Source organism: Carex rostrata, chromosome 25 (assembly GCF_964058835.1).
Source record: "Carex rostrata chromosome 25, lpCarRost1.2, whole genome shotgun sequence".
Lineage (NCBI taxonomy): Eukaryota > Viridiplantae > Streptophyta > Magnoliopsida > Poales > Cyperaceae > Carex > Carex rostrata.
The window spans coordinates 2283320-2310893 of NC_135942.1; the positions used below are offsets into that span (position 1 = coordinate 2283320).

The 27574-nt window shown below is 35.7% G+C and overlaps 4 protein-coding genes across 8 annotated transcripts; 2 read left to right on the plus strand and 2 right to left on the minus strand.

Moving 5' to 3' along the window:
- Positions 1-7639: 7639 nt before the first annotated feature.
- On the plus strand, positions 7640-15460 carry LOC144543743 (calmodulin-binding transcription activator). Of its 5 annotated transcripts, XR_013508053.1 has the most exons (16): positions 7640-7872; positions 8717-8848; positions 9172-9287; positions 9548-9636; positions 10108-10162; positions 10268-10442; positions 10546-10632; positions 10814-10872; positions 10995-11294; positions 11624-12285; positions 12376-12751; positions 13046-13231; positions 13590-13907; positions 15104-15192; positions 15233-15267; positions 15323-15460. XR_013508053.1 is itself a non-coding variant. In XM_078292129.1 (15 exons), exons 1-15 carry the CDS (start codon positions 7806-7808, stop codon positions 15140-15142), a joined length of 2547 nt encoding a protein of 848 aa, XP_078148255.1. In that variant the 5' UTR covers positions 7640-7805; the 3' UTR covers positions 15143-15460. The 5 variants fall into 5 exon arrangements, 3 of the variants coding, with proteins under 3 accessions (XP_078148255.1, XP_078148253.1, XP_078148254.1); XR_013508054.1 differs by having other exon boundaries at positions 10552-10632; positions 15233-15460; XM_078292129.1 differs by having other exon boundaries at positions 10995-11019; positions 11134-11294; positions 15104-15460.
- A 271-nt stretch (positions 15461-15731) lies between these two features.
- On the plus strand, positions 15732-17455 carry PNSB3 (NDH-dependent cyclic electron flow 1). The gene is made up of 6 exons (XM_078292130.1): positions 15732-16077; positions 16257-16367; positions 16459-16515; positions 16610-16672; positions 16784-16846; positions 17123-17455. Exons 1-6 carry the CDS (start codon positions 15856-15858, stop codon positions 17168-17170), a joined length of 564 nt encoding a protein of 187 aa, XP_078148256.1. The 5' UTR covers positions 15732-15855; the 3' UTR covers positions 17171-17455.
- Positions 17456-18702: 1247 nt separating this feature from the next.
- LOC144576320 (RTF2 RING-finger protein) lies at positions 18703-20110 on the minus strand. The gene has a single exon (XM_078326655.1). The coding sequence runs from the start codon at positions 19984-19986 to the stop codon at positions 18988-18990; it is 999 nt and encodes a 332-aa protein (XP_078182781.1). The 5' UTR covers positions 19987-20110; the 3' UTR covers positions 18703-18987.
- A 3697-nt stretch (positions 20111-23807) lies between these two features.
- LOC144543914 (uncharacterized) lies at positions 23808-27033 on the minus strand. The gene is made up of 2 exons (XM_078292366.1): positions 24139-27033; positions 23808-24042 (listed from the first exon to the last, which is right to left on the minus strand). The coding sequence occupies exon 1, from the start codon at positions 27031-27033 to the stop codon at positions 24226-24228; it is 2808 nt and encodes a 935-aa protein (XP_078148492.1). The 3' UTR covers positions 23808-24042; positions 24139-24225.
- Positions 27034-27574: the final 541 nt, after the last annotated feature.

Sequence of the window (27574 nt, forward strand, 5' to 3'; positions counted from 1 at the left end):
GCAGAAAATAGAAACGTAGTTGAAGAGGAAAAGGTGGCGGCCATTTTTATTAATAATCCAAAAAAAAAACTTAATTTTCAAAATGTTCCTGCCATTTGTTTTTTTTTTTTTTTCAAAACTGCCCCGACCGCTAGGTCCACAGGCGGCCCAATAAACCACCAGACCGCCCCATGTAGAGGCGAGCCAGTCCACTAGCGGACCACCCCCTGCAGAGGCGGTCCTCTATTTTTTTTAGACAGATCTATATTTTGATTTAAATAATTTTGTGAAGAAAAAGTTTTCTTGTATGCCGAAAAACAAGACATTTGATATATTTATGAGTGAAATGTCGTAACTCTTTATAACTTTGATTTAATTTGTTAGTTGAATATCACAAGTCTAAAGATAACACTAATTAAGGACTTGGCCTTATTCTTAATAATTTATTTTATTCAAATATACACAAGGAAATATGGTTAGATTGCATCAATGATGTCAACTCCTTTTTTTTTAGAGAATAATTGGAGAGCGAGAGAGAATAATTGGATTATTTGATTATTGTCAACATATACCATTTGCTCGGAGATAGGCAAACGAACACAATAAATAGTAAATACATTTTAAAATAATTATATAAATAATTCTTGAATAATCTTAGGCTTTTGACTAAACAAAATATCGATTGTTGTAGGTCTACTGTTGAACGAAAACTTAAACAGAGTTTTTGAGGCATTTTTTTGAAATTCTGATGCTTTGAATACCCAGGGATCACCCCCGGGTGATATTCGGATCCGTCTCGTCTCCTCCTTTACGAAAAGTGGTCATACGCGCAAATCCGACTTTCCTAGCCAAAGTTATGGTTGTTTAAAGTTTTTTCAAAAGCTAAACTTTGGAAATTCATAACTAACTGTAGAAAAATCCAAATAAATTGAAATTTGTGTGAATTCTGTATATTTTTTAATACTCTACATGCTGGTGTAATCGCTTTTACAGTTTGCTCCTTATATCAATCCATACTTGCTGATTTACCAGCAAATGTCAAATTTGATGTTTTTAGTGCATTACACTATACCAGCGGTTTTTGCTTAGTGCTTGGCTGCTGAGTTTGGACTTGGTACCATACCAGAGGTTAGTCTAGGGTGATTGTGCATGGACAGAGGTTTGAAAACGCTATTGCGCCGCTATAGCGCACTATTGCACCGCTATTGAGTGTGGAATTCAGATCCTAGATACCTGAGGTTCAATTATAAAATATGAAATGTTTTTTTAACTTGGCACGCATCTTGAAATAGACTCTTATATTTTCTTAACACATTGAATTTATTTCGGCTGAGAATTATTTTGGACCGTCTATATAAATTGCACCTCGGGTCCCATAAGATATGGATTCCTTGAGTGTGGTGTTCCGGTTTGCTCTTTTATTTTTTTGAGTGGTGATTTGACGAAAGTAAAACGTTGATTTGACAAAAGTTAAAACAGTGCATGTGAGTTGCATATTTGATTCCCATGCACGTATCCTGTATAAATCGTAGTAAAGAGTTACGACATAACTTCATAAATATATCAAGTGTCTTATTTTTTGGCGTACACTCTAAACAATAAAAATTTTTCTTCACAAAATTATTTAAATCAAAATATTAATATCTCTAAAAAAAAAATAGAGGACCGCCTCTGCAGGGGGCTGTCCGCTAGTGGACTGGTCCGCCTCTGCAAGGGGCGGCCTGGTGGTTTATTGGGCTGCCCGTGGGCCTGGCGGTCGGGACAGTTTTGAAAAAAAACAGATGACAGAGGCATTTTTTAAATTAAGTTTTTTTTGGAGGATATTAATAAAAATGGCCGAAAATGTAGAAAGCAGTAAGAAAAAAATAAACTTTATTAAAAAAAAGTAGAGCAATTGAGCAACTTTATTAAAAGGTGAATAATGCAACTAACTGAGTTTAACAAGAAAACAATAGCCAACAGGGCTTGTGGGACAAATGCTCTCTGACTCTTTCAGACTTTTTATCATTATTTTTTTCTCTTTCTTTTGAGAAGGGAAAAGGGGATTGGAGTCAGCTGACGTCTCAGTGACATCGTATATAAAGTTCATCTATATCCAATTAAAAAGGAGTAAAAATGTTTGAATTAATGTAAAAAAAGGGATGTTTGAATTCATTTAGCTAACAAGAAGAAATTTCTTTAGATCGGTCCGGATCCCCTAAAGTAATCCAGTCTTTGGGTTTTGGATCAGGACTGTCCAATTTAAATTCGTTGTTTGAAATTGCTTTGTTGAATTCATCTCTCGAGATGTGTGCTCTATTTTGAATAGATTATCGTGGATTCGAATCGGACGATCTCGATTTAAAACTCAAAAATTAAGTTACTTCACTGAATTCTCTTTAGAGTCCTCATTCTATCCTCTTTTCCAAGGAACAATTCAACAGAATATAATAATAAGGTTTTTGAATAATATCCGAATTAATTCTTTATCAGCATCTTATCGAGTTATTTTTAGTTTGACAAACTATAGGAATAATATACTATTGTACCGGATTATTCATAAATTTAATGGAACTTTTTATTTTTAAAACAAATTAACTATTTCTAAATATTCATACTGTAACCGAATTACGAATTATAAACAATGGTGGGGCCAAGTGGTGTCAGAGGTAGGCACTTGTCACCCCTGACTCAAAAGAAATTTCAAAATATAATTCTATATTTTGTACCTCTTTAAAAAAATATATATAAAGATATACTTAAACTTCATAAAATTATAAATTTACTCCTAATTTTCTTCTTCTTCAAAATATAATGTTATTTCTATATTTTTCTCATAAAAATAACAAAAATATACTTAATATTTAAATAATGACAAAATTTTTTTTTTTTTTTTTGGTCTCATTCAATTAATTATTCTGATTACACTTCAGATTATAAATTTAGACTTATCGACCACTTACTGTTTTTACGTAAACAAAAGTAATATGCTTTTGTTTTTGTCTCATTTTGTTAATTATTCTGATTAGCTCCTGATTATAAACTTAGACTTATCGACCACTTATTTTTTTTGCGTAAACAAAAGTAATATGCTTTTATTTTTGTCTCATTCTGATAATTATTATGATTACGTTCCTGATTATAAATTTAGACTTATCAGCCACTTACTATTTTTGCGTAAACAAAAGTTATTTACTTTTGTTTTTTTTATCTCATTCTGTTAATTATTCTGATTACGCTCCTGATTATAAATTTAGACTCATCGACCACTTACTGTTTTTGCATAAACAAAAGTAATCTGCTTTTGTTTTTGTCTCATTCTGTTAATTATTCTGATTACGCTTCTGATTATAAATTTAGACTTATCAGCCACTTACTATTTTTGCGTAAACAAAAGTTATCTGCTTTTGTTTTTTTATCTCATTCTGTTAATTATTCTGATTACACTTCTGATTATAAATTTAGACTTATCGACCGCTTACTGTTTTTTCGCAAACAAAAGTAATATGCTTGACTCGCTATAACATGTGTCGGTCGCAGAAATGAAAGCAAGGAGTTGGATTCTCTCGCTATCGGACTATAAAAATTAAAAACTAACAATCTATAATTGACGAACTGCCGACGAATCTACCGATGCAGTGTATCCACGCTAGAGAGATTCGATCATCTCAGCAAATGGCATGCATCACAATCAATAAGAAAATTGGGTACATAGATGTCAAAAGTTGGTTTATCGTTCGCTATCACTATACTTTAAAAAAAATATATATAATTAACCAACCGATACAAAGTACACAATGTTAGTCATACTGAAAACTTTAATATTAATCCAGAATCCGTAAATTCAAAATAAAATAGCAAACGTATTTAAAACTTACAATTCTGAATTGATGACATTTTGCGGAAGCGTTAATACTGAGATCTTCAATGATTTTCCTAATAACTGATGATGGACACAGCGTTTTCTCTTAATGGCGCTTTTCAGAAATTCTCTAAAAAATTCAGTAGAGAGAGACAGAGAGACCTTTTTCTAAGTTGTTTTTCTGTAACTTATCAGGCAATTAATTGGGACCAGTATATATTAATAGCAACAGATTTTTCCATCAAAAATGCTGAAGCCCTTTCGTTCATTTCTTTGAATGAACCCGGTGCATATTAATAACATAGGCCATAACATAATAAAATAAAACTAACACACAATGTGCTTTGAACATTAAATATAGATTTCCACAAGGATCGCTACTGACTGTGGACTGTGGTAGAGGTTTGCTAAACCCCTAACGGGTTGAGCCCGTTTTGCCCGACCCGTACCCGTTACCCGTGGTACCCGTACCCGTTGCCCGGGTACAGACGGGTAGACGGGTAGACGGGTACGGGTAATAAACGGACCGGACACCCCTATTTTGAAAAAAACCCATTGTACCCGTACCCGTCTACCCGCCAACCCGTACCCGCCTACCCGTACCCCTATACCCGCCTACCCGTACCCGTCTACCCGTACCCGTACCCGTTACAAAATTTGAATTTCAAAATTTTTTTGGCGGCACCCCTATAGAATTCAGATCCAGTGCAATACCTGACTTAGTAGAATGAGATCTGAGGCATCAATTTTAATTTGGCATGAATCTCAAAACGGACCCCTATATCTAAACTCCATCCATCCATGTCCTTTAACTTGGCACGAATCTCAAAGCATAAAAATTCAGAAAAAAACAGAAAAGAAAAAAAAAAAAAAAAAAAACCCGCCCGTACCCGGGGTACCCGTACCCGTCAACCCGCAACGGGTACGGGTAATAAACGGGTAGGGTAGAGGTTTTGGGAAAACTACCCGTCTACCCGTTGCGGGTTGTACCCGTACCCGTCCTACCCGTCTACCCGCCCTACCCGTTACCCCTAACGGGTTACCCGGAACGGGTCACGGGTAACCCGTTAGCAAACCACTAGACTGTGGTAGTGACACTGAATTTAATGTTCATTCATTATATACTAATACAAATTTTATAGGGCTCCAATGTATTACAAGTTTGGATTAAATTGATTTGGGGATTATGATCGAATGATCTGGGATTGAGGCTCAAACAGTGCATTACCTCAGAAGATCTGTAATCATGACACTGTGTTGTTTAGTACTGTAAATAGTGGTATGCGTTCATTGGACGGATATGGTACCGCTGAGCAATTAATCGAAAATAATCAGCTAATTAGTCAGAAAAATCTGTAACAGTTTGATCGCCGCCAACGACTAATTGGTCGATTAATCAACTTAAACGGCCATTTTTTATAACACTGGGGCCGTTTATATATTTTGAGGACTATTATACTTGAGTCTCCGTCTTTACGCACTTTCTAATTTATTGTTGGAGAAATTTTTAGAAAAAGTGAATAAGTGTGTATTCTGTAGGTAATTTGAATAATTAAGTATTAATTGTGTATTCTATAAGTAATTTGTTTATTATATAATTGACAAGTGTGTATTTTGCATTAGTCAAGTGTGTAGAATAGTTATTTTTTATTTTTATTTTTTTGCTTTGAAGTAAAATAGTTATTGACAATAACAAAAGGAAATTTTGACCAAGTCAAAATGTGTGACAGTTACTAACCATTGCGTCTAAATTAAATAAATAAGTGTGCATTATGTAATAATTAAATAAACATTAACCAATATGTAAGTGCACATTAATTATATATCTATCATATATATTGTAATATGAACGTAAAGTAAACAAGTTTATACAAACAATTATCAGAATTGTTTTTTTTTCGAACATTTCCACAATTATTAAATTGGAAAAGCAGGTTGTGGATAAGTGTTTTTAATAGCCTTGAAATAATGTCAACAAATGCTTAATCTATTACGTGCATCTATCTTTCTTTTAATTGCATGTGTAATTATTTATGATTGCTCAAATGTTTTATAAAAATCCCAAAACTATCAAGGCGAGTGGTAAGTATTTCGTTAATAGGATCAAAATTATTGTAGATAAATAATTTGTACGGTTTTCTAATGCTTTTATTTTTTAACCGCAGCTATAAAAAGTAGAATAGTTGGGAGTAAACTGTTAAAACCGATTTATTTCACGAAATTTGCGTTTACGTATCAAATTTTATTAATTTTCAATCTAAAATCAAATGGTTAAAAGAACAAACTTTTGACATTAGTTTTAATACATTTATTTTTTTATTAATTTTTGACAATTTAATTTATAAATTTATAAATAATATCTTGTTATTTAGCAAAATAATATCTGACCTCACCTAGAAAGTTGATTATAAACATGTTCTTACTCTCAATTTGTCGTCTTTATTCGTTGGTCGTACTCATTCATAGTCTCGCTTTCATCCGACTATTGTTTGAAATCAACAGTTCAAAACGACCTTATCCCCTTTATTACTTTCTTTGGGGATCGTTTTATGCCCTTTATTTATTTTAATTAGAATTAACTTAAATTAATAGAAATTCGAAATCATGAATTCCTTTTGTTTATTTTTTCTTTTGAAAAGTGATTTAGGGATAATTATGATGTGCTGGAGATATTAGGTAGAAGATAATAGAGGGGGTGTATTATGGAATGTAACTAAAAATACAAGAATAAGATAACCGACGCACCAGATAGCGAGACTAACATCTTTTGTAAGGAGAGAAGATTACCTGCCCCCCGGGGTGCAGGAAAATCCTGCCCCCTCTATCTTTGTAACTGGGACCGATCACTCTTAAAGGAGGCCAGTCACTGTTCATTTTTTTAATTTGGAGTCCACTAACAGTGACTCTGGGGGTAGGAATTTCCTACCCCAGGGGAGCAGAGGATTCGATCTCTTTTATAATTACATTTAAAATAGAGAAATGCGTTTTTCCATTCATAGATAGTGTGAAAGCAGAAATTCTTTATAGAACCATGTTGGTGCGGAATTACGGAAATATAAATTACCGCCTAAATAGGTAAAATAAGAATTTCACGTTTGAATCAATGTTAGAGGGAGAGGATAAGTAAAAAAATAATTGTATAATCTTGTGCGTTTTGTTATAAATATATGAAAATTATATGTATTTTTAATCATAATATTTTTCTAAATATCATTTAAGTATCTCCTCCTTTCCTACTCATACACATGATCTTCTATCTAATATATTGGGTAAGGCTACGGTGCTACGGCTCAATATTTGAGTTTTCAAAATTCTAACGGTCAATTCAAACCGTTCATCTTATTCTCTATATTAATGTGTTTGGAGACCAAATTTTACATTTTTTTGGAAAATTTACTATTTTTTTAGATAGGTAGAAAATAAAATATCTGAATGGTGCAGAATTTTTTAGATCAATTGATTTTCTACCTATCTAAAAAAATAGTAAAAAATTTTCAAAAAAATATAAAATTTGGTCTCCAAACACATATTAATATGGAGAACAAGATGAACGGTTCGAATCAACAGTTAGAATTTTAAAAACTCAAATATTGAACCGTAGCACCGTAGCCCTCTATGCAACCCATAGCACCGTAGCCTTACCCCTAATACATTTAGTTATTTACATTAATTCCCCTTGTTTTCGGGAACTGGAGACGGTCGTTACGGATACACTGGAGGAATTGATCTGATGACCAGTTAACAGGAAACAAATTATTCGGGGTAAACTCGGCTGCTGCTCTGTCTTTTTTTTTTTTTTTTTTCCTGTACTTTTATTAGGAAAAGCTACTGCTCCGACGCTGCATATTCCCCGAACGAAATCTTCAAGAAACTAATACAGTTATATCGGGTACCGTGTTTTTTTTTTTTTATATTTTAATCTTCTTACCCCTCTCTTCTCCGCATCCCCTCTCCAAATCACTTTTGTTCTCTTTCTAAAGCAGCGATGGGAGATACTGACGAGTCGCCGCCACTCTCTGGAGCTGAGATCCATGGCTTTGCCACCGTCAAAGGTGTGTAGCATGTGGCCTCCTTTCGTGGTTTACTGATTTCTTCTTGTCATTTTTTATTCGATTATAGCAACTGTGAGTATAGGTTTCTAGTGTAAAATCTTATGCTGATTATTAGCATTTTAAATGCCTTGCAACTCTTTACTAGCAATCTCTAAATCAGAAGTATACCCCTCTAAATTTTGAAGTTCGTAAACTCTGTAATTCACTAGGCTTTTCACCTACTACCTCAAAAACATTATTAATCGATGACCTTTACTATTATTCTTTGAAATTAATGGTTAATTATTGTAAATTTCAGTATTGTGAATCAGACCCTTTACTTTTGTTCAAAATTTCAGGCATAACAGTGACTAATTATTGTGGTTTAGTGTTTTTTTTTTTGTCCTTTTTTTAAAGATTTGACCTAATTTAGATTTTCATATATGGACTGGCATGAACCTGTAATTTTTTATTGTATTTTAGTTACTGAGAGTATAGGTAGCTGTAGCTGTAGCTGTATGATAGGTTGCTAGTATAAGATCTTGAGCTAATTATTAACATTTTAAATGCCTTCCAACTCTTTACTAGCAATCTCTAAATCAGAAGTATACCCCTCTAAATTTAAAGTACGCATCAAACTCTGTAATTCACTAGGCTTTTCACCTCAAAAAAAAAAGAAAAAAAAAGAAACGAAGAAAAACATGAAACCCCCTCCCCCGACATCTGCAGAATCTGGAAACTGCAAGTTTGGTTCCTTAATTATTAAATTTTATTTTCAGTCACTTTTTATATTATTATTTGAAATCAATGGTCAATTATTGTAAATTTCAGTATTGCGATTGACTGACTTATTTATAATGAACAGCCTTGAATATAGAAGAGAAACTAAAAAAGGCAGCAGCAGGGTGGTTTAGGCCGAATGAAATTCATGCCATTCTATCTAATCACAACCTTCTCAAACTCCCAGTTCATCCTGAGCCTGTTCAAAATCCATCTAGTACTTTCTCTCTCTCTTTTTATGCATTTGTGCATGGTGCGCTAGCAAATCTGTATAGGTGTTTATACCCATGATCAGTATGGCGCATAGTGTAACATAGGGACAATGACTGCAACAGCTGGTACATCTGAGTCAAAGGCGGTTCACTTGCAGGAGCACCCACTTTAGTTCCAATTCATTGAATTGGACCCAATGAAGTAGTCGAAACCCAACTATTATTTTTGTTTTTAATCAAGTGCAATTCAATTTGCATGCACTTGACTGGTATGTTGGTCTAGAAAGTTGTTATTTTTGTTTCTTAACTTTTGGCTTCTTTGAGGTAGGTGGTTCAGTGTTCTTGTATGATCGGAAGGTGGTAAGAAACTTTAGAAAGGATGGGCATAACTGGAGAAAGAAAAAGGATGGAAAATCAGTGCAAGAAGCTCATGAGAAGCTAAAGGTCAAGTCTTGCAGATTCAATTGCATAAGTACGCTGATACCTAAAGTGAAAGTGTAAAATGTTATCATAACCTCAGTGAACAATGCACAGATAGAGAAAAAAAGAAAAAAAAAAACATTAGATGAAATCAAGAAGTGACAAAAGCTAGCTTCTCTCGGTATAAATGAATAAATGATTCTGTTATGTCTGCACTCTCTTTGATGGGCTGTAGTATCTTAGTGATGCTTATTTTTATATTTTTTTAAATTAAATAAGAACAGGTTGGTGATGAAGAAAGAGTGCATGTCTATTATGCAAGAGGTGAAGATGACCCTGATTTTTACCGCCGGTGCTTCTGGCTTCTTGATAGGTACGTTTCTCTCTCCCCCCCCCTCCCCCTCTCTGTTAAGACCTAAATTGTGCTTTAATTGTACTTGTTATGATCCAGCTTGTGCTCTGGTACCAATTGTGATAAACCTGAGTTGTGCTTTGTTCTGGCATTAGACCATCTGTTCATTTTAAAGTTTTTCGGAAGGGATTTTTTTGGGTATTTGTAGGGAAATTTTATACAAAAATGTAGAGGACAAAGAGATCTACGTGCTGGTGGATTTATGTTGTTGTACTGTTTGTTACAACCCATCTTGTATTCTTTTCTTCTCCCTAACAAATTTCCAGCTGCATAAGTTTCCACTTAACATAAAGAAGTAACTAAAGTATAAAAGGCGAACATTATCATGTGGATCATGACAATCTCTCATATCAGCTGCTTGCACCAAAGTTCTACATGTGTCTTTTGTCATTTATTACTAACACATTAATAACTATTTTTCTTTGTTCTTAGTGAATTGGAGCGTATAGTTCTTGTGCATTACCTATATGTGCCTCGTACTTCTAAGGTTTTAATTCTTGCTTCTTCTTGTCGACAATCTTGACTTGTGAAAAGCCCAAGTCTTGATAACAATAACTTTTGCTAATTATTTTTGTTTGGTTGGCATTATCAGGAAAATGCACTTTCACCAAGTGCATTGGTGATAGGAAGTGACTATTCGACACCATTACCCAGAAAGAATTTAAATTTGAGCTCGCAAACTCCTGATTCAAATTCAATTTCTCAACATTCTGAGGTCTCGGGAGGTGGGATAGTTTCTGAGGAATTTAACTCAGGAAACAATAACAGTGAGTTTAGTAAAGACAGTACTTGGAAAAGTTTGACATCTGATTTGTTGAGAAGTGTTTTAACTTTTTGTGGCTTTGCATTTGTTGGTTTATTGTATTGGAGCAACAGAGAACAATGAATGGGATCAACTTAACACCTTAGAATGGGATGACCTCTTACAGTCTCCTAGTCAGGACAATTCTCAGGAAGGTAACTCATATCAACAAGTCACTTGTCATTCTACTGTTATCCATTCTTCCAATGGTGAATTGATCCAGTCAGTTTTGGTCGGATTGATGGCTATTCTGATTTGTAAGGTGCACGATCTGAAACCAATTTTACCTTGCCTTGAGAGGTTTTAATTATTTTATTTTTACATGAATGGTGGCAGGTGCTTCGAGTTCTTTGGTGTCTTGGATGGACTCTGGTAGTATCATGAATGTAAATAATGTGAGCACTATACCAACTTATTAATATTGCATGGTACCTTCAATGTTCTTTTAATGTCCTTGTAAGTGCTGTTATAAACTGATAATTACTACTATTATAATATTATTTAATTTTCTGAACAGGGCACCTTTACTCCAATGCAAGGCCCATCTAATCAACTATCTGGCGCATTAACTAATTACGCTAATTACTCCCAGCCTCCGACATCTAATCAACTATCTGGTGCATTAACTAATTACGCTAGTTACTCCCTGCCTCCGACATCTAATCAACTATATGGGATGCAGCTACCAGGTCTATATGGCCAAGAGGCCCTTGGTCAAATAGATGAACCTTTGACGGAGCCCATTTTGACCCAAAACCTAATGTTTACTATAACTGATGTGTCTCCAGCCTGGGCGTATTGCACCAAAGAAACAAAGGTTTGGTTGGTTATGTTATCTTATTTTCTTTTTTAAAGTTTTCATTCACATAGATATTTATACACCGTCATCTCTATTTCATGGTGACTGCTAGCGAAAAACTGTTTTTTTTCGAAGACCAATACTGATATAGCCCATGTAGTGGTTAAGACTAGATGGCTTCTCTTTAGTTAACTTCTTTAAAATGGCTATGAATGAGAGGAAATGTACAGTTTTGTCTGGAAAAGAAGAACATGATAAATCCAATCTACTTTTGAAATAATACAGTTTTCATATTTCGCATCTTAGTTCTTAATTACAACAATTTCTTTGTTGTGTGACATAAGCAGGTCTTAGTTGTGGGTGACTTTGATGACCAATTCAGGGACATTTACCTCTATTGTAGCATTGGTGGAAGATGTGTAAATGTTGAACTCATCAAAGCTGGTGTATTCCGTGTCTTGGTCCCTCCAAATACCCCTGGATCTGCCGAGCTCTATATGACGCTAGACGGCCAAAATCCGATAAGCCAAGTCATAACGTTTACATACCTCTCTGACCCTCAAGAACCTAAGCCTGAACCGGAATTGAAATATATTCGTTTACAAACCCGCCTGTTGCACCTGCTCTTCTCCTCAGATAAAATCTCAAGCATGTCCAACAAATTGACTCAGAAACAGTTGAAGGAGGCAACCAACTTTGCGAGTCAAACATCACCAGTGATTGAGAAATACTGGACAAGTCTGGTTAAACAAATCAATGAAGGGAGTGCAACTAACAAGGGTTTGTTAGAAATGGTGTTGAGAAATAAGGTTCAAGAATGGCTTCTAGAGAAGGTATCAGAGGGTTGCAAGATCACGCCTTTAGACAAAGAGGGGCAAGGTGTGATACACCTTTGTGCCATGTTGAATTATAGTTGGGCGGTATGGCTATTTGCACTTTCAGGCCTTTCTCTTGATTTTAGGGATTCAGCTGGCTGGACTGCTCTGCACTGGGCGGCATTTTATGGCAGGTGCGTATCATTTCCCTTTCTGTTTTTGGTTATATAAATATTTTTGTGATCCAAGGTGGAAAATAACATAAGATATATTTGTTGTATTAGGGAAAGGATGGTTGCTAGTCTATTATCAGCGAGAGCAAATCCTAGTTTGGTAACAGACCCCACACCTGATTACCCTGGTGGATCAACGGCTGCTGACCTGGCAGACAAGCAAGGATTTGAAGGTCTAGCTGCTTATCTGGCTGAAAAGGGTATAACTGCCCATTTTGAGGCCATGTCTCTCCATGGAAACATCGACTCAGACAGAAACTCTAAATTGACCTCCACCAGCAGACCTGACAATCACCTTTTAACCAACCTTGGTGAAGAGGAGCTTTGTCTAAAAGACTCTCTGGCAGCTTATAGAAATGCGGCAGATGCAGCATCTAAGATACAAGCTGCTTTTAGAGAGAGGACCTTGAAGTTGCAAACTGACGCGGTACTGAAATAGCCAAACCAAAACCTTTTTCTACCAAATATAATATACCAACAAAAGTTGATTTTAAAGTTTCTTAATGAAAGAATCATATAATATTATCTAAAAATGTTTTGTTCTAACTTAATCTTGAGTAACTAAAGTATTTAGTGTGCATGATAGCAAATAGTGTGATATATTCTATTAATTAGTTTGTTGGTTTATTTGCTCAGTTTTCTTTCCTTGATTTTCAACTAGCAACTCCGAACCGAAAATTGAAATATAAGATAATAAGCCAACCAATTTAAACATTTGTAGGTGCAAATGGAGAACTCAGAGAGTGATGCAAAGTGCATAGTTGCGGCTCTAAAGATTCAAAATGCATATAAGAATTATAACCGGAAGAAGGTCATGAGAGCTGCTGCTCGCATCCAGAGCCATTATCGTACCTGGAAAATACGCAAAGATTTCTTGGTCATGCGCAACAATGCTATTCGCATTCAGGTCTCCCCCCCCCCCCCCCCCCACCCACCCCACCCCCAACAAAAAAATAAAAAAATACAGAAGAGTGAAAAAATGTTTGTAAGTTCCTTAGGCAACCTGCTAATCAGTATGTCTCAGTAGCATTTTTCATCACTGTTGTTTATACCCGAGTTGTCTTCCCAAAACAATAAAAGTTAAGCAGACAGCAAGAAAAAGAGAATGAAATTGTTGGTGGTGTACATATGGTATAAAGGCCTTAGTAGTTAGAACTAATACTATACTCATACGGGTCACTCTCTACATTCACTTTTATATTGTTTCCAGCCTGCGGTACTGTTTTTGGATAATATAACATAAATCCTATATTTATATTTTTCAGGCTGTATTTAGAGGTCACCAAGTGAGAAGGCAGTACAAAAAGATAATATGGTCAGTGGGTGTGGTAGAAAAGGCTATTCTAAGGTGGCGCCACAAGAGACGGGGTCTACGTGGAATGCAGTCAGCCGAGGTGACAGAGTCCATGAGGATCGACCCTGGCACCAGCAGTTCTACTGGAGAGGAGGATTTCTTCGCGATAAGCAGGAAACAGGCTGAAGAGAGGTTATCCAGATCAGTGACAAGGGTACAGGCTCTTTTCAGGTCATACAAGGCCCAACAAGAATACAGGAGAATGAAGATGACCCATGAACAAGCTCAGGTCTCCATCCCTCTCTCTCTCCTCTCTCCTGATGTTTAGTGACAATGGCTTGGGCTGAGTGAAGTTCAATCCAGACACAGTTCAATTGATATATCAATTAATCCAATCTTTCAAGATAAATGGGTTTCGTCCTCATATAATGATAATTTGATGAAACCTGTAGTCCACATTTGATTTATCATGGCCCAAAAGCTTAGCAATTCATGGTCTCATAATTCCGCTCTACTAGCCTTCTTACATAAAGAGGCCCATATTAGGCACATTCGGCCATTCCTTTCCTAAGTTGCAAAGGCTCTTCGTTAGGGAAATTAACCGAACAGATAATTGATATATCTAAATCTAAGTATCCTTCCTTTTGGGATCATTAATATGGCACTGGATTGGAAGTGGGGGGATTTTCAGCAGGCATTATCGAAACTTAGGAATTACTTTTCCATTTATCACATAAATGTCTTTCATCGAATATATCACTAGATCCTCTTCTAGTTAAATATGACCAATTGTCCGACTAACGGTATGATCGGAACCAAATCTCTCTATAGTATTTGCGATCTCACAAATTCGCTGATCGGAAGAAAGCAGAGAAGAAACGATTTGGCGCGACTTTTTTCCCTCCAAATCGCACTGTAAATCCCTCTGAAAAAAGATGGATTTGGGGAGAAACAATTTGCGACTGTGCTGTTCATTTTTTGCCTTGTCCCTCTTCTCGTTTCAGTAGCGAAAGAAGGCGATAGTGACACAAAAAAACTTCTCTAAACCACCAATAAGCAAACAACGTCTTTCTCCTCTCTATTGTCGTTAGTTTATATTCTTTTCAATATTACCCGGTAAATTTGTCAATATGAAAGAAACCCTAAGAAGTGGCACTCATTGTAAATAGAGTCAAGTTTATGACTATTTATTTATTGTTTCAATTGAATTCTTTCTCATCCCAATTTTTATTCTGATCATCAACATTAATATCAAATATATTCTATTGAACTCTCTTCTACTGAATTCTGTTGAATTCTTTTCTGGATGTTATTCCGATCAGAGCCTAATTAGTTAGATTTAGGTATCAGGATGAATTACTTTTTTCCATTTATCACATAAGATTCTTTTATTGTTTGTAAAATTGGTCTCTTCATCTTCTGCTTGTGCACTTGATGTATTATATTTCTTGGTTCCTAACTTTTCTCTTTTTCTTTGTTCTATAGAAGGAATTTAATGATGGAAGGCAAGGTGATTGGGACTGATGACTGCATGGTGCAAGAGAGTATTGTTTTCTTTAGTTTTCGTTTTTCCTGTTAATTTGCAGTTCAAGAAAGAAGGTTCTGATTTTTCAGTTTTCTATCTCAATGTACAGAGATAAGTAGGGTGTTATTTTCAGTAATTTTCTTTTGTGATGTTAGTTAAAAGGAAAATCGAATGCTTTGTACTTAGCTATTGACATCTCTGGTATATAGCTTGCTTTCTTGAATAGCTGATGACTTTGTCAAGATGAATTCCATGTTGTTAACTTTTTGTAGAATATTTTTCATTTTATGTTTGATAAGGTCGAGATGCTCCTATTCTGGAATGGTATTCTTATTTGTCTTGTAGGACACGATTTTATGTACATTTGTTGTTAAGATAAATCTTATTTTCATATTATTTACCGAGCTGTTGACCACAAATAAATAATTGGGATTTCTGTAAAGGTATCCTCGAGACGCATGCGGGTTGTGGATATTTGTTAGATATAATCCGATCCAACATAAGAACGGGAGTTGAGGGCTTGAGGCAAATGATGGCCACACGTAGCAATCCAGATAAAGTGATAACATGAAATTGTAGTAATAAGATGCAAAAACACTATGGCCCACCAAAAAGAAAAGAAAAAATAAATATAGGAACAGGCGCTGCAAAACTATCTACCATTCTCTCTTCTTCCCATCAGATTTGCTTTCAATAATCTCCATAAACCAAGATGGTGGTTCATCAATTCAATTCTCTGGGCCTTTTGTTGTTGCCTCAAACAACCAAAAAATGCCATATTCGCCTCTCTCAAAATTTAAAGCTCGGAGAGGGAAGAAAGTCATATGCGATTAACATAGACTCTCAAACAAGCAGCATTAGTGAAACTACCGCTACCACCACCACACCCGACACTGACGAGGGACCCCCGGTGATTGATTTTGCATTTGTCAATGTGAGCTTTTCAATTTAATGTTCTTCTAACAGTAAATTACATTTTGCGTCCTGCAATTAATTAAACTTGTAGAATAAGTTCAGAACTTTTTGACAGTACAATTTCCAAATGGGGATCATGTATTTTCATTCTTTTTTAGTTTCTAATCTCAGTTATGTTCTTTTACAATGATTAAACAGTCGAGGTTACTACCAGACGGTTCGCCGGACGTACAGTATCGGTCGGCTTGTGGAGGCCAGAAACTAAGAGATATAATGCTTGAAAATCATGTTGAGCTATATGGACCTTATGTAAGCATTCGTCATTCATGCTTATTTAACATCCTTTATATCTAATCATGCTAATTTAACATTTTTAAGCCCTTTAATTATTCAATTTTAGGCTAGGCCGTTGCTGAACTGTGGTGGAGGTGGTACCTGTGGTACATGTATTGTAGAGGTAAATGCATATATCAGCTTGAATAAGAGAATAGCTCTTTAAATAAAAGATAATATCTATCTGAATTATAGACCAGCTTAATTCAAATTTTTAGGTGATAGATGGAAATCAGTTGCTTTCTCCAAAAACACCGAAAGAGAAAGAAAAACTCAAGAAGGTATTAGTTTGTAACATATATGCATGCCTAATCAAAATTATATTACATGAAGTCATGGACTGATTTAATTTTAATTTTTCCGTTTTATGTTTGTATTTTGAATGTTTTCAGAAACCAAAAAAATGGAGATTAGCATGCCAAACTGTAGTTGGCAAGGAAGATTCTAGAGGAGAAGTGCGTTCTCTCAATTTATTATTTCCAGTTATTTCATTATGATTACAAACTATTATACTACCACCATTATTCCATTCACCCTTATTAGTAAAGATTTAAACAGAGCAGTTTTGGCTTCGTGCAACGCACACATCATATGCAACACTGTATGAAGCCAAAACTGCTCTGTTAAAATCTTTACCCCCTTTTTCCGAGAAAATAAAATCATCATACCAAAAAGTGAGCCTACCTAACATTTCAATTTATTAAATTTTTTATATCTCCTATCAATGGCAGCTTATAATTCAGCAATTGCCAGAGTGGAAATTACATGAGTGGGAATGAAAATGCTGGAAATCAACTTACAACATCAGTAATTCACAGCCTTGGGAAAGAGAAGATTTTGGATATTCACTTGCAAGAGAGAAATTACTTTCTTACATAATGATATCGAATGTTAATAACCAGAAAATAATCTAATATATCCATAATTCCATTAGTATGAAGCTTTCTTCCTTGTAAATTAATAATGGAGAAATACCTTTTGTCATCAGTAACATTTTTGTCTCTTCATAGCGCATCATCCAAAGCGCGCCACGTATTAATTTATTTCATACTTAATAAGTCAAACTCAAGTGTGAACTTTTTTTTTTTCTTTTTGTGGATAGTTAATTTTTATGAAGGAAAGTACGTCAATTTTATCCTACCAAAAACAAGGTTAAATACGAACTCTGCAAAAATTTAGATAAAAATATTCACAATTTCAGACAGGTAAAACTAGAAAATTTAGATCGGCAGTCAAAATGTAAAATGCAATGATGTGTTGCCACTGAGATTTGAATCAAAGTCTTGCAAATAAGATTCTAACCACTAAGTTACAAGCACATATTTAGTATTTTATGAGAGTTGAACTATATAAAACATAAAAAAAATCGAGGAAGTTTCAATATACATAATTAAAGTTTTTAAAATCATGAGAGTGAGTGAGTGACTAAGCACTCGCTGACTTAGACGGTAGATCTGTCTTTGATTTCGGACACTGTTAGAACTTGGAAGGTAGTTATTACATCATCAAGAGCCCAGTTCATCAGTGTACTTGGAATTGGGAAGAAACTGGCATAATTCACACTTCTTTCATTCTAAAATAACAAAAAAGCAATTCAAAACGTCCTTGTATTTGTTCCTTTTAATGCCTCACTGCAGCCACAAACCATGCGATAAACTGGTTCAAAACTGAATTCGATTGATTATAAATCTCTCTTATCCCTTTTGCCTGTTCTGTTCAAGCCTTGTACAAGCTCTTCAATTGCCAAGTTGTAATTTAAAGCATCCGAAACAAATCTTATGGAGAAATTCCATACTGCACACATTGTACTCGGCAGGTTTCCCAATTTTCCTTGTTTTTTTTTCCAACAACATCCGGGAACGCTAATATTACATTACATTTGTAGCCTAATTTTTTCTATAATCCGAAGAATGAAAGTATTCTGGCATCAAAATGGTGAGTTTGAAATCAAGTTTAAAAGTTTATTTGGGAAGTTTCAAAACGAACGATTAGAAGTTCTCTTTCATGCTCAAGGGGCTACCTATACTCTCAAATATGTTTACGGTAGCAGTCTATAGGAAACAAAAGCAGCTACCTATGCTCCTCAATTGCCAAATAGAATAGAAGAAATTACAGGTTTATACAAGTCTTTTTACAACACCCTTCCATGCAAGTAAAAGTGAAAAACATTTTGCAGAAAGACTTTTCAGGTCAGTTCCCTGTGAAAGAGCTAAAGCTTCTGACAATTGAAAAACTGGGGCTTGGTCAAATAAAAACATTTATTTGAAGTACAATAAAAACATCAGATCAACTGAGCACCATAACTCCTAAATTTCAAATATTACCATTATTAAATTAAGCATTAGAAATAAACTAAGGTTTTGCAGAAACAAGCAAAAGTGTGAACAGTCAGTTTAGTGCAAAATTTACAGCATAAACAACCAACCACTATAATAGAAAACTTAAAAAGGATCAACATTAAGTAGTTGAAACAGTCAATAGTTACCACAGAAATCCTGAACAACTACTGTCTACCAGTACAATTAAACAATACATGTTTCACGAAAGATTCCATTTTGCAGTAGAAAGGATATGCAGATAAACAAATAGAAAAGCTTCAATTCCTGCCGAGAGGCAGTGACCGACAAGAGTAGGTCTCCTTAAAGTCTCCCTTATTAGAAGAAGTAAATATAGATGCATAAACAGCCTTGTTGGCATTTGCCGGTGCTATATCCAAAGCCTTAAACCTCTTAGATTCCTTCTTACCATTCTCTAGCACATCTCCTTTCTCATCACCAACCCGCTTCTTCTCTCTCTTCTCCTTAACTTTCCCTCTCTCCTCTTCCATTCTCTCTCTCAAAACCTTAACCTCGTCTTCACTACCATTAATTACTATCTTATCCAATTCACTGTATTCCTTATGACAAACTAAACAAGCAGATGACTTGACTTCTCTCAAGGCCTTGGAGCTGATCACATGTCCACATCCCCTAAGTGCAAAAAATGGGTACTTCCCATTGAACTCCAACCCAGAAATAGGGCACTGAAATCGGGTCTCAGATTTATCCTCCTCGGCACCTGGTATCTGCTCTAGATTAACTGGAAACATATCCTTGAGTCCCCTTATATGGCGAAATGCCTTTGGTAGGGTTTTCTTTAACAGAGATTCAACAAGAGGTTCTTTGTTGAAGATATTTCCAAGCCGATCTATAACAACAGGATGTACTAAGGGCTCACCAGACAGAGCGCATGTGGTCCATTTTGACAGACGTTTCTCGTTCGGATCCCCCTTGTCGGGCTTCTTGCTTAGATACATGCTGAGATAACAGTCGCGCGATTCAGCACCGGTGGCGCCACCATCGCCACCGCCACCGCGGAGTCGGAGGAGTAGCAGAAGAGTTGATCGGGATGGAAGAGAGGAGAGCAAAGTCGAGTCCGGGAGAGGCCGCCCGTTAAAGGAGAAATAGAGAGAATCGAGGAGGGACTTGTCTAGGGTTGGGGTTTGAGAGAGCTTGAGGTGGGAAAGCGTGAGGTTGCTGGAAAGGGTAATGGAGCGCGGCGCAAAACCAAGCTGAGGCGATTGGAGAAAGAGTTGGGTCGTGCTGGATTTCGCCATGGTTAGGGTTTGAGAGTTGTCAAGAGCACCAATCGGCCGAGAAGAAATGAGGAAGGAGAACTTGTTCGGTGACTTCGGTCTCTGGCTCTCTGTTGCTTGTTTGTTTTTGTTTTGTTATTTGTGGGTCGAGTCGGTAACTATACTCGGTCGCCGACTTTGGGTTATTTGAGGTAGAGACTGACGTGTCCGGTAACTATACTCGTTTCCTATTAGATATAGACTGACGTGTCCGGTAACTATACTCGTTTCCTCTGAGATATCTCATATTTTGCGTGACCGACGTGTCCGGTGTCTATTCGGGGGTGACGTAGGGGGCCAGTATATTTGAGCTTTGAGATTCGCGCAGAACGTATTGAAACGGTTGAGATTTTCCAAAAAGTCATGCAAAATATGAGATATCTTAGAGGATGCGAATTCAGAGACTGCGCCCCGCAACAACAGTCTAACTGAAGCACAATTAGATCTGAATCATCAGTTTTAATTTGACACGGATCTCAAAACGGATCCTCCATAAACACTGAATTCCAATTGCTCGGGTGAAAGTTAATTAGAGGTAATTGTACTAAGAGCATCTACATCCCTGAAACTCTTTGAGTTGCTAATCTGATGTGGCAGTTTCTAAACTAGTTTCAGGGATGCAGATGAGTTTCTTATTTAACAACTTTGCTCCAAAGTTTCTTAATAAGAAACCGTTTATAAACTCTGACGTGGTCAAATAATTCGCTGAAATTCTTTTCTCTTGTAATTTATTTGCTGATGTGGCAATTAAGAAACTCTAATTTTAGTTTTAGGGATGTGGGGCTTTAGAAACTTTTAGAGACAAAATTTCTAAAAATTAGTTAACAGTTATTTAGAAACTCCAAGAGTTTCACGGATGTAGATGCTCTAAGTCAGGTTACTACAAGCAGTGGCGGAACATAATGTACTCTAAAGGGGGCTAAGCTACCCATTCATTTTTTTAATCAAGTAATAGAAGTTCAAGTAAACTTTATCTTTTGTATATAGTAGCCTCTCTATCTAATATTACAAATTTATAGGGTCTAAGAATAAATTTTGAGCAACTTCTTACCGTTTTTTATTTTTTTATTTCCATTTGCATTTTTTACTTGTAGATTTCTGTACCATCAATATTAAAAAATAGGAAACTTCTTGGTTTCTTGTTGGAATTTGAAAAGTTAACCGTATAAAGAAAAAAGAAAAAAAAGGAAATGTCACTAAATGATTGAAAGAAAGAAATCCCACCAAGTATCTCTTCCGGTTAATAAAAAAAGGAGCAAATTAATCAATTTTTGAAGAGTGGCGAAATCCCACAGCGCATCTGCACATCAAATTCAGAAAATAGGTGCGAAATTCAATTTTAATTGAGGTTTATATTTGTTTGTACTTTTTAAAATTATTATCTATTGTAATTTTGAAATAAATAGTGATACTTTATTTTTTTTATGTACAATTTGTATACAGATAAAATTATATTTATCTGTCTAAGAGAAAGACATTAGACTCTTATTTCAAGATGAAGAAAAACAACTCAAATTCTCAAATTTCAACAAAAATTTCAAGTCTTGATAATTAGATTTCTGAACCAATTATGCATGTGATGAATATCGATCAAGAGCAACCTTCATGGAGTTCTTTAAAATTATTTAAATATGAAAGAGATTTAGATAAACACCTCCAACTATCAAATTACTCTGCTAATGCCCCCCCCCCCCCCCCCCCCCCCTCAAGTTCTGGTTCCACTCCTGACTACAGGATACAGATTCGGCTAATAGGCTATTGAACGGGGATAGTTATCTACTGTTGAACATTTTTTTTGTTTTTCCGAAATTATAAAATCGAATTACCAATTATTTTCACCGAATCAACAATTCGGTAAAATTAGGAATGTTTTAGGACCTAATCAATGGTTTGTCATAAAAATACAAAAATCTTTTTTTTTTTTTTTTTTCTTTCTTCCACTTGGTGCTCTTTTGAGGAGAGTCAATGTGGCAGAACTTTTAGTTTGATTCTATTAATTTTCATACTGTATAATTGTTAGCGTGATAAATTGTGAAAAAAAATAGTAAAACCGAATTATTAATTCAGTTCCAATTATTTACCGAGAAAAAAATAAACCATCTTATTTACTATAATTTGATATTTTAATTTCAAAAAATAAAAACAAAAATTGTTACTCGAATGCATATTTTAAGTGTACCCACTAATATTCTCTTATAATTTCTAGAGGTACTCAGTTATAAAGTGAATGGATGTGAATGAATGATAAGTAAAGATTTAACTAGTGTTTATTGTGTCATAACTTAACAACTAAAAAAAGTATGCTATTACCATATTGCACCGTTATAGTGCGCTATTTAGAACGCTATGATAAGTATAATTATCACCAATAATAGATGGTCGCTATAAGACTGCGTTGTTATAGCCATTTCGTAATATATTATGCTCTAGGTCACTTCATTTTACTATTTTTTTTAATGTTAAACCATGAGCAATCGTTTTAAATTGGTTTTGTGGTTGCATCATACATACAAGTCAGCTGGCCATGACAGATTACATATCGACATATGATGCTGACCATAATTTTCATATCAATTAGATTCTAGAAAACTATATGAGTAGATTTAATAAGTGTTTGGTATCAAGTCATGTGCAAAAATATTGGCAAGTATTCTTGTATTATAACGCAGTATGTTACAGTTCCTGAAAACAAAATGCCCAGAAAATTTTTCAACGACCAAGATGAAAGCAAAACAGCATTGTTTTAAAAAAGAATTAAAAAAGAAAAAACTTGAAGAGGACAGAGGAGAAACAAAGTTACTCAAATATAGGAGACCTATGCGAGATCATCAAATACAAAAGTCTCCTTAAAACGAATTTACTATGGCGTTCAAAATGAATGTCATATAAAATGGTTGTCTTTCTATTTTTGAAATTTCTACAACACTATTTCTATATTTTTATCATTTTGTTTTTTTAATTTCAATCAGTAAAAATTTCAGTCTTCAGAGAGCTCATATTCTCTGAGGTAACAGAAATTTCTATTTAGATTCTGACCGTCTAATCAGAATTCGGATTAATCTAATCCGAGGTGAGATGCATGAGATTCCCTTTATATTCGTACAGATTCTGATCGGAAGGTCTGGATCTAAACATAAATATTTTGTTACCTTGGGTATATGAATTCTATCTTCAGAAACTATCATTCACACATCTCTGATCTGTGCAGAACCAAGCGCATCTGCGCAGATGACATTTCTATAAATACCTTTCCACGTATATGGTGAAATCCCAAAATCCTGGATGTAAGCAGCGAAATTTTTTGGTGAAAGGTAGTTTTATTTTAATTTATTAATAATTTAGAATTAGGTTTAGGTTTATTGTTTAGAGTAGGCCAAATTTAGTATGAAAGTACAGACGAATATTATGTTGAACGGTTAAGATTGACTGTTTGGATTTAAAAAACAAAAATACTAACCCATAGTATGGACCAATTTGCGCTATGCACCGTATCATAGTATCATTCCTTTTTCTTTTTTCTTTTTTCTTTTTTGGCACATCATAGCCTCATTCTTCATTTCAAGCTTCTTACATTAAATGGTAACAGAACCCCAACTTTATAGGGTTCTCTTGCATATTTTACCTTTTGAGTTCCCAATCTAACTTTAATATTTCACAGCAGGTTTTTTGAACTGACTAAGAGCAAACAATTGAACACAATGGAAAGTCCATGTCATTATTTTCCTGGGAAAGTTGATCCTGTCTTATGTACATTAATTTAGAGTTGAAAGAACATTATTTATAAAAAAAAGGAAAAAAAAAAATTATGACTGGGAGGACAGGTAGTGATGCAGGAAACCTTATAGAATGAATTTTCTGCCTTTATTCTCTTTGGCACCTTCAATAACAAAAATAGTCTATGATGGGCATTCCTGTAAATCATTATATCATTAATGAAAAATAACAGCACATCTATAAGAGCACTATAGGCCACAACATCAGGCATATTTTCTTTGAAAATCATGTTACCTACAAAATCCATTACCTTCTCAATTTCACCTTTCTTGCACAAGCCCATCTATAAGAGTGTTGTAGGTCAGACGTTAGCTTCACGCATTAACGCCCTTTGCAAATTCATTGCCTTCTCAATTTCACATTTCTTGTGTGACCCATATATAAGAGTGCTATAGGTAAGGACATCAGGTTCATGCCCTCGGGAAATCATGTCAACTAGAAATCCTTTCATCTCTCTTGCAAAAGCCCGTCTATAACAGTGTTGTAGGTCATAGCACTAGGTTCATGCCCTTTGGCAATCATATAATTTAGGAATTCTGTTGCCTTATCAATTTCTCCTTTCTTGCATAGACCATATATAAGAGCAGTATAGGTCACGGCATCAGGTTCACACCCTTTGGCAATCATATAATCTAGAACATCCATTGCCTTCTCAGTTTCACCTTTCTTGCAAAACCCATCTATAAGAGTGCTATAGGTCACAACATCAGGCTCGTGCCCTTTGGAAACCATGTCATCAAGAAAATCCATTGCCTTCTCAATTTCACCTTTCTTGCACAGTCCATTAATAAGAGTGCTATAGGTCACGCTATCAGGATTTTGCCCTTTGGAAATAATGTTATCTAGAAAATCCATTGCCTTCTCAATTTCACCTTTTTTGCATAACCAATCAATAAGAATGTTGTAGGTCACGACATTAGGCTCTTGCCCTTGAGACATCATGTCATGTAGAACATCCATGGCTTTCTCAATTTCACCTTTTTTGCATAGCCAATCAATAAGAATGTTGTAGGTCACGACATTAGGCTCTTGCCCTTTAGACATCATGTCATGTAGAATATCCATGGCTTTCTCAATTTCACCATTCTTGCACAATCCATTTAAAATAGTGTTATAGGTTTTGACACTAGGCTTGTGCCCTTTAGAAATCATGCTGTGTAGAAAACCCACAGCCTTCTCAATTTCACCTTTCTTGCAAAGCCCATTTATAAGAGTGCTATATGTCACGACATTAGGCTCATGCCCTTTAGACATCATGTCGGGTAGAAAATCCATGGCTTTCTCGATTTCACCATTCTTGCACAATCCATTTATAAGAGTGTTATAGGTCACCACATTAGGCACGTGCCCTTTAGAAATCACGTCGTGTAGAAAATGCACAGCTTTCTCAAATTCACCATTCTTGCATAGTCTATTTATAAGAGTGTTATACGTCACCACATTAGGCTCGTGCCCTTTAGACATCATGTCATGTAAAAAATCCACGGCTTTCTCAATTTCACCATTCTTGCACAGTCCATTTATAAGAGTGTTGTAGGTCACGACATCAGGCTCGTACCCTTTAGAAATCATGTCGTGTACAAAATGCACAGATTTCTCAAATTCACCATTCTTGCACAGTGTACCTATAAGAGTGTTATAGGTCACAACATCAGGCTCGTGCCCTTTAGAAATCATGTCGTGTAGAAAATCCATGCCTTTCTCAATTTCACCATTCTTGCACAGTCCATTTATAAGAGTGTTATAGGTCACAACATTAGGATTATACCCTTTAGAAATCATGTCTTGTAGAAAATGCACAGCTTTCTCAACTTCACCATTCTTGCATAGTCTATTTATAAGAGTGTTATAGGTCACGACATTAGGCATGTGCCCTTTAAATATCATGTCATGTAAAAAATCCATGCCTTTCTCAATTTCACCATTCTTGCACAGTCCATTTATAAGAGTGTTATAGGTCACAACATTAGGCCCGTGCCTTTTAGACATCATTTCATGTAGAATATCCATGGCTTTCTCAGTTTCACCATTCTTGCCCAGACCATCTATAAGAGTATTATAGGTCACGATATCAGGCTCGTGTCCTTTAGACATCATGTCGTGTAGAAACTCCACAGCCTTCTCAAAATCACCATTCTTGCATAATCCATCTATAAGAGTGTTATAGGTCACCACATCAGGCCTGTGCCCTTGAGACATCATGTCATGTAGAACATCCACTGCTTTCTCAATTTCACCATTCTTGCATAATCCATCTAGTAGAGAATTATAGGTCACGACATCAGGCTTGTGCCCTTTAGAAATCATGTCATGTAGAAAATCCATTGCCTTGTCAATTTCACCTTTCTTACATAGCTTATGTATAAGCATGGTATATGAGAACAAACCGGGTACACATCCCAGCTTAGGCATTTTATCGAGCACCATAATTACGGCCTCATCAATTCTATTCTCCTGACAGAGGCCTTTGAGTATAGGACTGAAGATAACAGAATTAGCTTTTCCACCCTCTTTGAGCAATCGTCCCAGAAAACCAAACAATAGGCTAACCCGATTCACTCTCACACAGAAGTTCATCATGATTGCATAGGTATATTCATTAGGACCAATTTCTTTAGCTTGGGTTAAGCGGGTGAAGAGGGAAAAGACAGTGGGGTAAAGGTTGCTTGAGGTACTGGCACGAACAAAGGTGGCAAGAAGCCGATTGAATTTATAGATGGAGGTTGGGTTGGGGGCAGCTAACAACTGATCAAACTGGTGAAGCGCCTCTTGGGCTGAAATGCCACCTACCTTCCGATGCTGCTTTTTCTCCTCGTCCTGCTGCTGACGTGGCCTCCCAATCTTCCCAGAACGGTCGTCAAAATTGGCATTGCTGGGGAAATTAGTGGTAGTGAGCAAAGGAATTGGTTTGTTGGTGATTCTCTTGGGTTGAGATTTGGACTTGGGGAATGCATAGCTGACAAAGTAGAGGCCTCGGCAAGAAACCAATGGGGATTGAGATTGGGATTGGGATTGGGATTGGGATTGGGATTGGGATTGGGATTGGGATTGGGATTGGGATTGGGATTGGGATTGGGATTGGGATTGGGATTGGGATTGGGATTGGGATTGGGATTGGGATTGGGATTGGGATTGGGATTGGGATTGGGATTGGGATTGGGATTGGGATTGGGATTGGGATTGGGATTGGGATTGGGATTGGCAAGTTGAAGGTGAAAGTGAAGAGAAGGGGGTGAGAGCCAGCATAAACACCATCTTTCTACTACTGCATTCAGAAATAACACATAATTAACACAGAGTGCAAACAATAATGCATTTTGGAAAGCTGTCTAGCCTTGTCATCTTCTGGAGGGATATGAACCACAAAACAGTTTTTTATTATTTTTTTATTTTAAAGAAGCAGCTCTATACGGCCACAGATTAAATAAAATATAACAACATAAACACATATGATTTCATATATCTGTTAAAGTAAATTATATCATTTTCTTGGCAACACACAGTGTAGAGGGTAGTTCGAAAGCTGTCCAGGCAATGGCTTACCCTGTGGTATATTTTAACTTTAGACCACCTATATGGACTTAAAAAGTTAATATTGAACGATTAATACAAGTGGGAAGAACACGATAATGAAAAAAACGAAATTAACAAACTAGAAAAATTGTAAAGCAAACCTCTTGAAGCCCAGTAATAATACCGGTATGGGCTAACGGCGAAAGAGAGAAGAGAAAAGCGAAAACCTGCGGTTGAAGAAAAGAGAGGAGAGTAATCAAGGAGAAACTGGGGAATTTGGCGA

Coding starts and splice junctions, on each gene's coding strand:
- PNSB3 (XM_078292130.1), top strand. CDS start 15,856: ATGGTGGTTCATCAATTCAATTCTCTGGGCCTTTTGTTGTTGCCTCAA. Junction 16,673..16,783: donor AGAAAGAAAAACTCAAGAAG/GTATTAGTTTGT, acceptor GAATGTTTTCAG/AAACCAAAAAAATGGAGATT. Junction 16,847..17,122: donor AGGAAGATTCTAGAGGAGAA/GTGCGTTCTCTC, acceptor TATCAATGGCAG/CTTATAATTCAGCAATTGCC.
- LOC144543743 (XM_078292127.1), top strand. CDS start 7,806: ATGGGAGATACTGACGAGTCGCCGCCACTCTCTGGAGCTGAGATCCAT. Junction 8,849..9,171: donor GCCTGTTCAAAATCCATCTA/GTACTTTCTCTC, acceptor TCTTTGAGGTAG/GTGGTTCAGTGTTCTTGTAT. Junction 13,232..13,589: donor ACAATGCTATTCGCATTCAG/GTCTCCCCCCCC, acceptor TATATTTTTCAG/GCTGTATTTAGAGGTCACCA.
- LOC144543914 (XM_078292366.1), bottom strand. CDS start 27,033: ATGGTGTTTATGCTGGCTCTCACCCCCTTCTCTTCACTTTCACCTTCA.
- LOC144576320 (XM_078326655.1), bottom strand. CDS start 19,986: ATGGCGAAATCCAGCACGACCCAACTCTTTCTCCAATCGCCTCAGCTT.